Consider the following 16193-nt stretch of genomic DNA (forward strand, 5'->3'; position numbering starts at 1 on the left):
ATCATTAGCAGCATCAGCAGCATCACCACCATCAGTATCACTGTTACCACCATCATCATCGTCATCATCATCATCATCACCATTGTTGTCATTATCATATCAATATCACCATCATCAATATTATCATCACCATTATCATCACCATGTCATTATCACCATCATCACCATCATCACAGTTGTCATTTTTATCATCATCATCAATATCATCACCATTATCATCACCATGTCATCATCACCATCATCATCACCATCATCATCACTGTTGTCATTTTCATCATCATCATCAATATCATCATCATCATCACCATCATCACCATCATCATCATCACCGTCATCATCACCGTTATCATCACTGTTGTCATTTTCATCATCATCAATATCATCATCACCATTATCATCACCATGTCATCATCACCATCATCATCATCACCATCATCATCACTGTTGTCATTTTCATCATCATCATCAATATCATCATCATCATCATCATCATCATCAAACTAAAATTCAAACCACAGCACGTTCCCAAGTTCATGCAAATGGACTCTTATAGAAACGAAACCACAGAATACATACCCTGGCCCTTGTGGTTGACTTCTTTGGCAGCAATGACTTTGTTTATAACAGTCTGAAGGAAGTCATTCTCCCCCGCCACCCTGGGTGAAAAACGGGATGACATGTTCAGCGGCTTGTGTCGAATGGCGTCGTCCAACGCGAGCCTGGAGGGCACGGGACAACCAAGACCACAGGAGACAAAGGGGCACAGGGACCCAGAGGTCACGGTAACAAGGGAACACAAGAGATCATCATCACCGAGTGCGAGAGAGAGTCATCACAAGTCAATGCACGACAAAGGACAGGATAGGTGACAAGAGAGACAGGGAAGAGCATGGATCAGGAAAATGCTGCACCGCACGAGAGAAGTAAAGCGACGATGTCGGCCCTATCCCCAGGAAATAGCGGTGAACCAGAGCACCACTCCATGTCTATGAGACAACTTACAAAAAGGGAACTTATCTGAAAATAACACGGCTGAACAGCATTTAATCCCAAGGAATGTTTATGACCATTTCTTCTTTTTCATCAATTCTTGACCATACAGCATAGGTCAAGGGGTGGGTGCTTTGAAGGGAAAAGCAAAATCAAGACCAAAAAAATGAAAAGACCCCTCGGACCTAACTGCTTGGGAAGCTCGGGTAGCAACCACGCTGCTCCACCAGACTGTGTACTCAACGTAGCCTAGAATAATTAAATGTGAAAAGAGGGGCATAATCTTCAGAGAACACAACTACCCTATGCCTGAAGAGTAAAACTGTGACACAATTATGAATGTAAATCATCAATGTTTTGGGGACTCATGGATCAGGAGCTTTTAATAGAAGCTGAACTAGGACTGAGAAAATAAAAACAAACAGGCGACCTGGGCAAAGGGAAATACCATGTAGCACAGCAAAGCACACTATGCAATAGGCAAGAAAATATACGTCATGTGTATAATGTTTAAAATTATTTCTAGAAACTAGGACGAGTGCTATTTATCACTTGAGCCCACATTACTCGAGAAAGCTGAGGGCCGTTTTCATTTACTTCACCAAGTTAAAAAAGACAGAGAGAGAGAAAGGTACTCTATGCTTCCTTCCCTGAAATGTATCCTGTGGTATAATAAATCAGTTTTAATGGAGCAAAAAATGGGTTTCATTAGCATGGCATTTCCCAAAGAACTACTTCCATTGCTTATTTTCCTATTAAAATCATGCTTCTCTTTTGTTTCCAGCACTGAACATATGAATCTGTATATCAGTCTTCCTTTAATGGAGCAAGAAGTCACAAATTACAGTAAGAATTGAACATGTAATCATATTTTTTAAAGTGGACATTTCACTACAAGAGAGAAAAAGATGGCGGCAAGACGCCACCTCAAGTAAGTCATAACAAGTCCCGGTGAAATCGAGATGAGTGAGTCTAAAACGAACCCCCCTCACTTTTCAAACCATAACCCAAGTTTTTTTTTTCCCCTGACTTTTCCCAGCAGACATCGGTAGGCAACAGGTAATTTCAATGCAGTGGTGCATTTGGGCATCAAGAAACTCTGAGGTCCAATGAATAAAACAGCATTCAAAGCATCACTGGGCTGCATTGTTTTTCTCATGGGCAACTTAATAGTATCGTTTTATAATGGTATGTTTTAGTTATTACCTCAATATCTGCCCATGTTCCAAGATTATGTTCTCCTTGTTTACTAAAGAAACTTCCAGGTTCTACAGAATGGAGTTCCCTTTGTAACTCTCTTCACCAGGTATGATTCCGAAGTAGCACGTTCCAACAGAACGTTCTATGATGACGGGAATGTTCTCTACCTGCACTGACCAATCTGGTAGCCACTAGCCACCTGTGGTACTGAAGACTTCAAATGGAACTAGTGTGATGGACGCACTAAATATTTAAGTTTAGTTAATTTTCATGAATTGAAATGTCCACATGTGGCTAGTGGTTACAGTGCTGGACAGAAGAATAAATCTAAAGCAATGAAGCCACAAAAAAAACCTTTGCCTCCAGTTGTGTGGTGAGATACGTAAAAGTGAACCTCAATTTCAAGCACGTTAATGCAATCTTTTCTGTTATTCTAAATGCCTGCTGAGCCATGCTTCAAGATGTTGTCTGACCAGATCACCTGCCTGCAGAGGAAACCACTCTGTTCCACCTTGAACAAGTGGTTCTCAAGCCCGGGGCTGAAGGCGCAGTCCGTCGTGCAAAGACAGGGGTGCAAAGGGAGACCACCTCCCCCCTCCTGCTCCCCCATCCCCCCAGGACAGGACTGCCCCCACCACCTGCCAACCTCCAAACCCCCTCAGCCAACACCTGAAAACAACCAGAACTGGCTAAAATAAAATTTCTTTCAAGCCTGGAATCACTTAAGTAGAAACAGAAATGAGGAGAAAAGACAGAATGCAGGGCACTGTGACAGGTCATTCTAACTCAATTTATCCTTTACGCTCTGTCTTCTAAGATTTCACACCGCCAGGAGGAAGGCCCCTCTTGTAGTTAACCTAAACTCCTCTAATTCCTCCTCCTTTCTCTCTGTCTAAGGTGGAGAAGTGCCCGTGAAGGGACTACAGACCATTATCCAGGTGCCCTCTGGCTTTAATCTCCAGGGAAATAACACCAATTCTTTCAACCTTTTCCATGGGAACCACCTTCAAATCAGAGAATCAATTTAATGAATCTCCTCCAAGTGCTTTCCCAGCACGCCTCTCTATAGACTTCAGGTCAGAACTAGACAAACCCTAAAAATGGCAAGCGCAGACAACGTCCACTCGAGGCAGCCCCAGAGACAGAAAAATCACAAGTATTATTTCTCACTTTACAAAAGAATTCGTTCTTATTGTGTGTGTTTTTTTTATTTTGAAGACAGCAACTTCCCATGAGGAATCTGAAACTACTGTATTTTGAAAATGTGAATAGCTACTAGAATAAATCAATTATGTAAAGAAACATGCAGGTTCAGGTTGGAATTGGAATTCTGAGCGTCCTACATGATAAGCACGTCAGGGATCCCACGTAAAATCTTCTACTCGCAAGACCATAAACTTTAACCCAGGTTTCTTGCGACTACAAAAACGCCCTTCACTAGAGCAGCAACTAAACAGATGTTTCATTATTATTAAATAATCAATTCTTGTTTGTGCTGAAATGTATAAACTGAATTACAAAGATAATTATTACAAATATACATTTTCCATATTCTATCTGGTTAAGTACTTTGCCCCATACTTACGGCTGAAAGGGAATGAAATGCTGTTTGTCTTCATCATCTACTTTTCCATTTATTATATCTGTTACATCCATCACTGGGGACAAGAAAAGAACAGAGGTGGTTTTGCTTAAATGCTATCATCATAGAAAACAAACAAACATAAGAACATCAGAATGTCCTCTGACCAACAACAAGCATAAACTGGTGGAATTTTTTTATATTCAAGTTTAAAGTATTTCCACGTTTGAAAGACCAATCAAGTTATCTGAAAACACCAGCCCCAGTGGGGTTGGGGCTTAAATAGCAGCGTTCCACTTAATAAATTCCTCTATTATCCAACTGGCACTGACTGAGTTGCATTTTCCAATAGAACCTTGTGTGTTGATGAAATGTTCTATCCCAAGGAGCATCTAATGTGGCCAGTGGAACGGAGGAACTGAATTTTTCCTCTGATTTCATTTTTATGCCAAAATAGCCACATGTGGCAGGGTGACCATACTGGACGGCACTGTTCTGGAGCCTCACATCAGCCACTGCACGGCCCCAAGAAGGAAACAGTACATAAAGTGGCTATGGTTTACCCACCCCGTGCTGGCATCTGGGGACACCATTTCAAGAAACACTGGACAGCTAATCCCCACACTCACCTACTGTATGATTGAGGAAACTAGGCTCAAAGGCCTGAATGAATTTGCCCCAAATCTGGCAGCTGGAACATCACCGATGCCCAGCTCAGACCAACACAGCGAGAAACCCCAAGAACAGCCCTGGGGGCACTGGACATGTACTCTGTCTCTGCTCAGCGACCACAACTGACTGCAGGTAAGTGAGCAACGTGCCTCCTTGATTTCCTTCTGCACAGTCCCCTCTTTAACAACATACGATCATACAGTAAAAATGGGGACAATTTCCATGTCTACCACCTCCCTCCACCCTAAAAAGGGGGAAGGGATTTGCAGGACCAGAACAGAAGCATCCCACCTGTTGCTAAGATGCTCATATGGCCAAGACTACATCGTTACCACCAGCTCTGAACCAACAAATAGGGCTCATTTTTCAGCCCAGGTCCAATCAGCCTTCGGTATCTGCAGCAGCAGCTCAGACAACTGGCTCCATATGGGTCAGAACAAGTGAGTCTGAACCCAGGAGACTACCTCCTGCAGCCCAGGCCACAGTGAGCAGCTCTCCTGTGTCCGCAGACCTCTCTCCTCTGGGACTCATCCCACCAGCTGACTATGAGTCTCTGATAATCCAGCTCCCTTGTCAAAGCCCCGTCTCTAGCCCTGGACACATCCAGGAGCCCAGCAACTACTGGCAGGAAGGCAGCATGTGAGCAAGGAACACAACCTAGGTCTGAGCACCAGTAAGTTGAAAGCAGCCTTAGCTCTGCTACTTCCTGGGAGCGACAGCCCCTTTGGGCCCCCAGCCCAGCCTCAGAGGGAAAAGGCGCTGAAATCGCCCATCACCATGTCTTTCCCTCGCTGGTCTTCAGCGCACAGGCCCTGGTGAAGAAAGTTCTCGCTGTGATTGGGACTTAGGGCTTCAAAGGTCCCCGTTGCCCAGGGAAGAAATGAAGGACTTGGGGGTGTCACCCCCAAACTAAGAGCCCAAGCGTTTCTATGTTCAGGTATGAGGGTCCGTCTTAAGAAAGCCAAGAGTCCACTACTGCACAGATACCCTGAGAAAACCATAATTCAAAAAAGGGACATGTACCCTAATGTTCACTGCAGCACTGTTTACAATAGCCAGGACATGGAAGCAACCACAGTGTCCATCGACAGAGGAATGGCTAAAGAAGATGTGGCACATATATACAATGGAATATTACTCAGCCATAAAAAGAAACGAAATTGAGTTATTTGCAGTGAGCTGGATGGACCTAGAGTCTGTCATACAGAGTGAAGTCAGTCAGAAAGACAAAAACAAATACCGTATGCTAACACATATATATGGAATCTAAAAAAAAAAAAAAAAAAACAGGTTCCGAAGAACCTAGGGGCAGGTCAGGAATAACGACACAGACGTAGAGAATGGACTTGAGGACACGGGGGCTGCGGCAAAGTGAGAGTAGCATGGACATATATACACTACCAAATGTAAAATAGATAGCTAGGGAAGCAGCCGCATAGTGCAGGGAGATCAGCTCGGTGCTTTGCGACCACCTAGAGGGGTGGGATAGGGAGGGTGGGAGGGAGATGCAAGAGGGAGGGGATATGGGGATGTATGCATATGTATAGCTGATTCACTTTGTTGTACAACAGAAACTAACACAGTGTTGTGAAGCAATTATACTCCAATGAAAATCTATTAAAAAAGAAAAAGAAAGCCAAGAGTCCAGCTGTATGTAGTCACCAAGGGTGTGTGACAGAGGAGGACCTCAATGGCCCAGAAACATGACATCACACGATGCAGGGGGTAGACGGAAGGTGGCGTCAGGATGCTGGTGATGGAGGAGGGACAGCACAGGTAGAAAGCCAAGAAGGCAGGGGTGAGAAGCAGGCTCGAGTGACGCCTCCCCGCAGCCTGCTCACAGCCACCGGGCACCACGCACCCAGGTGGCCAAGATGCACAGCATCCGCTTCTAGGGGTCCGTCCTCTCCCAGCAGTCAGAAGAGACACAAAGAGCCAAGTTCAGGGATGTGCACCGCATACCTGGGCAAGAAGATGTTTTAATAGCTCCCCAGACTGTGTATATGATTGTATAAGTGCAAATGAGAAATACACTTCAGGCTGAGAATCGTTGCCTTAAAAGATTTACCTTTTGTGCCCAAAGTGTGCACGGCCACATCACACGATGAAATATCCTCCCTCCGTCTCAGAGCAGACAGGAGTAGGAAGTTGGGAAACACATAAGCAGAGGCTCAGGTCCCTACGTAGCATCTATAGAAACACACCAGCTCAACAGCTCAGGAAAGCCAGCCCTCTGGGATGAACGTGGACGGTAAGAGATCACTTGCCCCCTCCCTAACTCACCCTATTGCTCCCTTTTGCTCTGAACCTAAAACTGCTCTAAAAATAAAATCTAGGGCTTCCCTGGTGGCGCAGTGGTTGAGAACCCACCTGCCGATGCAGGGGACACGGGTTCGTGCCCCGGTCCGGGAAGATCTCACATGCCGCGGAGTGGCTGGGCCCGTGAGCCATGGCCACTGAGCGTGCACGTCTGGAGCCTGTGCTCCGCAATGGGAGAGGCCGCAACAGTGAGAGGCCCACATACCGCAAAAACAAAAACAAAAACAGACAAACAAACAAAAAACAAAACAAAACAAAAATCTATTTAAAAGGGGCCAAAACAAAACGAAACGAAGCCCTGAGTTTCCTGGTAGCCCAGGTAAAGAGTCCTTCCATCTCCACTCATACAAGAAATCCAGTGATGTATCAGAAAGGAAGCATTTTCTCACATACCTATTGATATAAATCCCAAGAATCACAAAAAGGACAGGAAGAAATAGAGGGCTGCGTAATGAAACTCCACTGCAGCCATCAAATCGTGAGAGAAAATCACTTCCTCAATTGTGAAAAATGAGAGTGACACTGAAAGAGGTCAACTAATTAGGACGTCCTGGGGACCCTTTCCTCTCCCCTCCACAGAGATAATTCATCACTCCCGTTACTTGTGCTGTCACCAAAAACAAAACAAAAACAGAGCGCCCGTCCGCAGGATAAAAGGCCCCTATCTGAAGAGAAGGCTGTCCTCTCCGGGCTTCCTGCTCCTTCTACCGTTTCATCCCTTTGACCATTCTGCGTAAATTCATTCCTAAATCAATCAATCGCCAAGTCCAGAAACCCTACAACCCTCCAGTGACTGGTTTCCCTCCAGGATGAGCATGTGGGTCAGGGTCTCCTCCAGGACATAGGATCCACTTTCAAACCAAATATATAATTTGCACCTGAAGCTTGTGGAGCAAAGACCCTGAGCTGCATGTGGGCCTGAACCCATGCAGAGAAGAACGAATACATTTTTTTTTCTCTCCAACAGAAAAGCTTATAAATCAAGCAGCCCACTGTCCAATATGCAATGGCAGCTCGTATTCACAGCAAAGGTGATGATCTTGAAACTCTTAAGAAAAAGGAAAGAAGTGGATTACCGGCCACCCCGAAAGGCCGCCGCAAGCCGGAGGTCAGCTTCCTTGTGTTATTGTCTCTCAGTTCCATGCGACCCACTCGAACAATCTGACACACAAAACTGATTTTCTCCCTTTTCAGGTCTTTGCTTCCGAGATCCTAGAAATATTAATTTCCATAAGTTATTTTGGAGAACCATTACTCAATGCAGGTTCAATTGAAACAGACAGTAGAAAGATGGATTGCAACTCTTTTCTCCAACCAGTTTTTAGCATTTTAATAAGTCATTCACAAGACAAAAAGGAGCTGAATCGCAAAAGTCAATTAGCATTAAATGAACTTAGGATCCAAGTTTAAGAGACATACTCAAGGTAATGGAGTACACATCTTTGTCGCGGGGACTCTAAGGGTAGCTAGAGACCCAGAAGATTCCTGGGCAGTTATGTTATTATAGTAAATTAACAAGTATTAAAGGCAACCCAAGGACCCATGCTCTAGTGTGGTGAGAAGTCAGACGGCGGTCATTAAAAATAGTCATTAGAACGGTGAGCAATTCAAATGAACATCTTTGGATGCACTTACAGTGAAAACAGCTCGCAGATTATGTAATCTGTCTATATCTTTAGGCAATCCGGAACTTGACCAGCGAACCAGGTAGTTTTCACTTGAAAAAAAGAAATAAAAGCAAATTAATTTCCCAAATAGAACAGGGTACCAAATGTACATCCACACTGACTTCTAATCGATACCACGGAGGTCCACTATGCAGACAACTAAATGGGTTCAGAAATATCAGCCACATCAGATACAGCTGCTGTGCCATTAACATGTAAGCAATTTCCATACAGGACAGTATGCAGGGACGGCCTATACAAAATCCTTGAGGTTTTAATTTTGGATGCCCAGGGTTATAATTCCAAAGGAGCTATATGCAAATGGCATTTCAAAGTGTTTATAACTTTTCTAAGCACTTTTTTAAATTGAAGTATAGTTAATTTACAATGTTGTGTTAGTTTCAGGTACACAGCAACAGTGATTCAGTTATATACGTATGTATTCTTCTTCAGATTCTCTTCCATTATAGGTTATTACAAGACACTGAATATAGTTCCCTGTGCTATACAGTAGGTCGTTGTTGTTTATTTTACACAGTTGTGTGTATATGTTAAAAGTTTATTATGAAAAGCCTATTTGTTCATTTGGAACAATTATAGTCTCACATTCACCATTCATTCATAGTATAAAGTAAAACTGCCTGATTATTTCAGAGCCTGACACAAACCAAATATGACCTAAAAATACATATTGAATCCTACAACAAGAAGAAATAAAATCCTTCTCAGAAGTGGCAATGAAATTTGTTCTGTTTTCTGTCGTATACTAAGTTTTTTATATTTTCAAAAATACGAGTGAAGATTCTAGACTTTTAAAACACACACACACACACACGCACGCACACACACACAGTTTAAACCATACTTTTTCCCTCTGGACAAAGAGAAAGTTATACTGAGGAACAAAAACAAGAAGTGAGAAAGAGAGCACACGAGAGAGGACAGACGTGGCAGAGATGGGATTTACAATATTTTATTGAACATTCTTTGAGAGCCTTTACATAGCAGGCACCGTTCTAGACACTGTATTCCAGCCAACCAACTCGGAGAAATAACAGTAGGTCAAAGGTCCAGAAATGACATTCACAGAGAACCAAAGCTCGAAAAAGCAAGATTAAGACAAGAGCAATGTATTGGGTGGGGCTGGGGGGGGGGGGGTCAACAAACAAAACATCCTCTCAAGACAACACCGGAAGCATGACTTCAACCTGTAGCTGCCAGGTCCTCATAACATGACAAGACTACAGCTTTACCACCAAATATCCACGTATGCGCAGGAAAGCTGACCCGGACGCGGAGTTCAGCTACCTGGGGGATGTCTGGCCAGCTGATCACCCCTAGGGCTCCCTGAAAGAGCAAGACTTTGTGGGGGGTCCTGAGGCCATCTTCCCAACAGTAACCAAAGAGGAAAGACAGCAGCCAGGGGATGTCACTGACCTGATGAACTTGGACTCCACAGGGTCATACAGGGACATGAGCACTTCGGCATCTTCTCCGATTTTACACACCACGTTTTTGAGGTTGACGAACAAGGCCAGAGAAGGGGTGGCAGCGAACTTGGCCTGTCTGTTAATGTCTATGTTCTGCTTTTGGGACTGTCGGTGGAAATAAAACAATACAACAGGAAGTCGACAAGAGCAACACTCTTGGCTACCCCCTGCTTTGTTCATTCCCTACAGAACAGAAAACCATGTGAAACTAGCTGCAACAACACAGCACAGCCCTTCATGCAGTGTCTTCCTTGTCCTCACCTGACACTCTCATCACGGACACGCACCCAACTCAAAATAACAGTGCCCTGTGCAATGGTCCCAGTCCCATAACAGCTCATACTGAGTATTTTCTTCAGATACAAAACATTTAGGGGCCCAGTCAATGAATCAGAATGGAGACTACATGTGGAGTTGCTTGTTTACTGTTTGGTTCCCCCATTAGATCAAACCCTCCGAGGACATCTCTGTTATTCATCATTATGGCCTCAGGACCTGGCACAGAGTAGGTGCTCAACAGTTGCTGAGTGAATGGATGGCTCGATCAGGCAATCGAGTTCTCAGTATCAACTACATACAAGATACCATTAAAGGCCATGGAAGATGAAAAAGATCAATAAGATACGTGTTCCCTGCCCTCACTGCGCTTGTTTTTTTAATTAATTCTTATTGGAGTCTAGTTGCTTCACAATGTTGTGTTAGCTTCTACTGTACAGCAAAGTGAATCAGCCTTACATATACATCTAACCCCACTTTTTTGGATTTCCTTCCCATTTAGGTCACCGCAATGCATTAAGCAGAGTTCCCTGCGCTCTACAGTAGGTTCTCATTAGTTGTCTATTTTATACGTAGCATCAATAGTATATATGTGTCAATCCTAATCTCCCAGTTCTTCCCACCCGCCGTTCCCCCTCGGTATCCATACATTTGTTCTCCATGTCTGTGTCTCTATTTCTGCTTTGCAAATAAGATCATTGAGCTTAGGTATGTAACTCTCCTACTCCTATCAGAGGAAACACAGAATCCAGTATTGTCTCCCATGAGCTAAGACCACAAAGGCAATGTCATTAAAATCCTGCCCCCGAGCTGAAGCACACGGCCCTCAAGAGTTGAAATGCCTTCAGGTCATCAACAGCATGTTTTGATGCCGGGCTCCATTCCACCCCTCACTGTATGAAATGTACTGTGTAGCTGTGCCTTTTCAGGTCCTTTTCAGTGCACATAATGGGCATCACTGGTGATGTTTTACTAATGTAGTAAACTGCTGCTGAGAAAATGTGTTCCATATGTAAACGGCCTACTACAGAGAGGTGAACTTACCTTTTCTTCTTGTAATCTTTCCTCCACTTGTTTAGAAGCTACTTCATGAGCTCTGAAAAGACTAATCGTGCTAGTTAGTTCTGGATCCAGAATGTTCCCGTCTTCATCTCTCACCACCAGGTCCAAATCAAGGATCCTAGAACAACAAGAATTCAGAACTTCACAACCCCAGGGCTTTGAATTCTCTAACAAACTTCAGTCCCAGCAACTCAGCAGAAAACATCACAGAAAGTCGGGGTCATCCACACAATATTAGGAAACACAATTCTGCAAGGTCACTGCCTTTAACTTAAAATGTATATATACCCTTGGAATTAAAAAAAAAAAAAAAAAACATTCAGTTTTTACTTCCATTGCTGTAGTGGCTTTGTCTTACAGATCTACAAAGTCCACATGAAATGTACGTTGCTAATTACCATGTGAACTGTACGGATAGTTTAAAGCACACACATGCCACGTACATGCTGTGGCATACGTGTGTCTATAAATTTGTGTGTGTATGCGTATGTAGATACAGTCACATGCCCACCGATATGCCCAAATATATACAGCTGATGGTTGGGGAGAGGTGAGAGGAAGGAAAAGCTGGAGCAGGGGCACACCCACGGCTCCATTTCCTCACCACTGTCTCTGGCAGCTTCCACCGCACTATGTTCCTTCTACCTAGAGTCAGTTCTAACCCCTTAATTAGCCCAACAGAAGATTTTTGATAAAGACGTTCTAGTGTTTCAACATAGAACATATGGAAGTCATACACAGTAATACTAAGCAACTTTCTGGCCAGATGGCTAAATGTAGTAGCCAACTTAAAACACAGGCGGCGGGCCTCCCTGGTGGCGCAGTGGTTGAGAGTCCGCCTGCCGATGCAGGGGATATGGGTTCGTGCCCCGGTCTGGGAGGATCCCATATGCCGCGGAGCGGCTGGGCCCGTGAGCCATGGCCGCTGGGCCTGCGCATCCGGAGCCTGTGCTCCGCAACGGGAGAGGCCACAACAGTGAGAGGCCCGCATACCGCAAAAAGAAAAAAAAAAAAAAAAAACACAGGCGGCATCTGACTAATAAACCTGTCCATCTGTATCTGGAAATGTTTTTTGGCAACATTCTCTCCATTTCCCCAAATCCAACGAAATAGTTAGGTGATTTTTACCACAATTTTTATTTAAAGAATAAACAAAGGCAATTATATAAAGAAAGAAACCAAAAGCTGTGCTACGGTGGTGTGTTCTGGTTTTCTTTTAAGAAGACATGAGGATCTTAACCACAGATGCCTTACACTTTGCCTTTGGGATTTTTCTTCCTGCTATTAACAAGTCTATAGAAGCAGGACATTTTTATTTTTTTTAACCATACAACAAAGGAAAACATCTTTTGAAATGAAGATGAATTTCAATTAGAGAATATCTTTAACAGTTACAAGTTGAAGAGGAAAGTTGACTTGGCAGTAAAACTTCCATTTAGATGAACTAATGTCTGACTTCTCCGAAGGTCACACACCTTAAAGCTACACGTGAATGAGTCTATAATGTGTCAAGCAGGTCGTTTTGTCAGTTGTGCTGGACCACTGCACTGTTAGTGGGAGGCAATCACAAAAACCTCATTTTGTCCTGTTAATATATCTACTGAGCAAATTCACGGATGGTGAAACAAGTCCAACTGGGCCTGTCGGCAGGCAGCGCGAGGGTAAACGGGCTTTTAAACAAATAGAGGCTTTTCCCTTTGCATGAAAAGAACCTTAGTGGTGGTAAGGATTGTGAGGGATTTCAAGAGGTACAGAAAATAAACCTTTTATGCTCTTATTAGCTGTCTTTGTAACAAGAGTCACCAATTTGGGAAAGCCCCTCCCTCTTAAATATGACTGCTCGTCCCCTGGGAGGAGCCAGTGCTGGTGTGGGTGGAGTCAATGCTAATGAAGTGGGATCCGTTCTGATGTGGGCAGGGCCAGGGCTGCGGTGGCCAGAACTACAAAGCATCTGGCTTTAGGAGGACTCAGCAGGAGGTCCTGCAGGCCACACAGAATCAGGCTCCCTGAGAAGCAGAGGCTCTGGCCACGCTCCAGCCTGCCGCGTACACCCTGCCACGTACCTCAGGCCTGCCAGTACAGATGGTCAGACCCATTTCACAGAGGAGGACACCTAAGTTCAGAGAAACATCTAAAAGACCCCAGGGCCTGGATTCTGAGCCAGAACCCTCTCATGGCAGAGCCCATGCTCTTTCCGACATGTCATGTGGAAACCGCCACAGGAAGTGGTCTCTCAGGGGTCTCCACACCAACCATTCCATGCGCTGTTCTCAGCAGCTGGTGCTCGGGTGGTTCTGAATCCAGACCGAGCCTCCACTGTGAAGGCACACTGCAGCAGAGCAAGGGACTCTAACACCATTAGAAACTAAATCCGTGGAAGCCCAAAGCACCTCTGGGGCGGGGGGGAACCCCCGAAATTACGTGCAAAATTGTGTGTGTATGTGTATGTGTTATGTATGTGCATTTTCCTAGAGAGATGGTCCATGACCTTAATCACATTCTCAAATGTCTCCCAGAAACCATTTTAAAATCCAACTTTCAACACAGTGATTTTATTTTTTACTATTTTGTTTTCTGAAGAAGGAAGTAGAAAGATATGCACAGAGTATTGGGCTTTAGAGAAGTTAAGGAGTAGATCTGAGTTCCTTGGGCAAAAACCTATCTTGTTAAGGACTGCATTTCCTATCAAAGTAGTAAATTACGTTTGGAAATACTTCCTTTCTTAACTAGATTGTTCCACGACATAACGTATTTTGGCTTCCCGCGGCCAAATTAAGCAGGTGCTTTCTGGACATAAGTTCAAAATATGATACTCCAAGAGAAAATAAAAGTGAAGCTCCAAAAGTTTGGTTTTTTAGGCAGGTGGTCTTGAAGTGGATTTCACTGCAACAATATCTAATATCCTATACCCAGAAATCTCTGGCTCCTGGGGGAAAAAAAATTAAAAAGCCTTCTCCTGTAGGCTTTTCTAATCCAAACATGACATTTTACTAATAATGCAGCTTTTAAAACCTTTTCACACTTGAAAGTCTGAATTACCAGAAAACAAAACTGTTATAATTCTGATTTTACAAAACACTTTTTTAGTTTTTCCAGGGCTCCCTTCAGCTGAATGGAGCTATTTTCTGAGCTTTACATCCTAATGTGTAAAATGAGGAGGCTGGACTAAAGCAGTAGTTTCCCAATCTGCTGTCCATCACAGTCCAAGTCTATTTTTAAAGACTGGGATTTCTCGCCAGCATTCCAGACATCAGCAATCAGGATCTTGAGGAGTGGTTCCCAGGATTCTATATTTTGAAAGCTTTCCAAGCGATTCTGATACAGACCAGCATTTGGGGGTCCTGTGACCAGATACTTTTTAAGGCTTCTTGCAGCTCTGACATTATATGAACAGTTAAATAGTTATCCGGTAGAAAAGGGCGTGGCCTCATTCTGGTTACAGAACCTGGGAGAACTGGGATGACTGTGCATCAGAAATGCATGCCCACACTAGAACACACATCTCTGTGGGAGAGTGAGTGCACCATTGTTAAAGGCATTCAAGCAGAGCTGGGCAGCACCCTGCTGTAAATGGGAACGGGAACTTTTGCATGAGACATACTCCTGTAAAACAATTATGTGTTGTTTATATCAAAAATGCAAATTTAGCTGGCTGTATTTTTTTTCCAACAAAAGGTCTCATATTTATTATTAAGCCAACAATAATAGTTTCTGCACTAGTGCAGAAAAACTGACACAAAAATAAAACACATCTGGCTGTTCAGATACTAGTGATGGTCTCAGAGAGATATGGCAAGATGCAAGTGATCTTGACCCAGCATAAATGTGTGCCACCTCATGCGAGGCTCCTTATAGACCCAGCTTGGCTCTTCTCCAATGTCTTCTCTTGGAATTGTACCTGATTTTATTACCAGTTTTCATTCAAATCCATTGGGGAATAGGACAACTCTCCTTTTGTTCCTTGGCCAGGAATCGCTTGATCCTGAAAGTCTTGTGAGAAAACATGGCAAGGAGCAAATTCAACCACACATAGGATGACAGAGAAGAGAAGAGACCAGCTGGCTGTATTTTTGTTCGCCAAATCTGGCATCCCTACACTGGTGACAAGTTTTAAGGTGCCCTTCGATGTCCCTTCCAACTTTCAGAACGCAGGATTGCACAGAAAGAAACCTGGTGCTTCTGTTACTACACAAAGTACCCCCATGTCTGGACTCAAGGCCAAACACTGTCAGCAGAAAGGAAAAGTTCCCCGTCAGGGGAATCACTGTGCGGTCCCCTCTGAAAGAGTGACCGTGACAGGTTATCCCAGGCCCATCTTCTTGAAAAGAATACTTTTCAACAATGACTCAGAAAACTCCTGATCTTCAGGATCCAAGAGAAAACAGCTCATCCTTTTAAAAATGAAACCCGTGCCATTATCTTGATGTTAGAAATTTTGTTTTATCGTAAGATAGGATTATATTCTCCTCAAGGTTTATGGGGATGCTATTATATTGGATAATTTAAGCATGAAATCATCTTTCAAATGAACAAACCTGTTTCCGTAATCAATTTTGGCAGTGACTTTCTTCTTCAGTTCTTTGAGCTCATCCTGCGGCAGAGTTCCAGAAAGAATCTGCGATCGCCACTCAATAAGGTCGTAGATCATGTGCCGAACGTTTCGAAACATCTCCCTGTTATCTTGCTAGATGAGGGGGGAAAAGCCAGTTGTTAAGTTCTTGATTTAAAAGAGCATTGTGGGTTTCTTTTTTTCTCAAATCAACATGTCTGTGCTTTATATGCTGGTGTTCAATTAATGGCAAATTAAAGATGTTTTTAGCATGGAACTGAACACATTAGATAGAATTGGGTTCCCATCACACACGAAAAGATTAAAAGAATAAAAGACAATGCACGATCTTACATATTCCAGCCAACCAGAGTAGACCAGGGCAG

At 43.6% G+C, this 16193-nt stretch overlaps 1 protein-coding gene and 1 pseudogene across 3 annotated transcripts in view; both read right to left on the reverse strand.

Annotated features, from left to right (window-relative positions):
* Positions 1-16193, reverse strand: part of DOCK1 (dedicator of cytokinesis 1) — a 535086-nt gene that overhangs the window by 446604 nt on the left and 72289 nt on the right. The window contains exons 6-12 of one of the 2 annotated variants that reach the window (XM_081220288.1): positions 15794-15942; positions 11241-11376; positions 9868-10025; positions 8399-8480; positions 7840-7975; positions 3776-3848; positions 577-656 (exon numbers count right to left, since the gene is read on the reverse strand). In XM_081220288.1, the coding sequence (XP_081076414.1) occupies positions 577-656; positions 3776-3848; positions 7840-7975; positions 8399-8480; positions 9868-10025; positions 11241-11376; positions 15794-15942 (814 nt within the window). Of the gene's footprint in view, positions 1-576; positions 720-3775; positions 3849-7839; positions 7976-8398; positions 8481-9867; positions 10026-11240; positions 11377-15793; positions 15943-16193 lie in introns of both variants that reach the window. The other variant, XM_081220287.1, reaches the window with a different exon arrangement.
* Positions 14959-15287, reverse strand: LOC308608034 (large ribosomal subunit protein eL39-like; annotated as a pseudogene). Its single transcript has one exon. The product of its transcript is annotated as a large ribosomal subunit protein eL39-like (transcript).

This window comes from Mesoplodon bidens (assembly GCF_964165515.1).
Source record: "Mesoplodon bidens genome assembly, chromosome: 1".
In the NCBI taxonomy this organism is placed as follows: Eukaryota; Metazoa; Chordata; class Mammalia; order Artiodactyla; family Ziphiidae; genus Mesoplodon; species Mesoplodon bidens.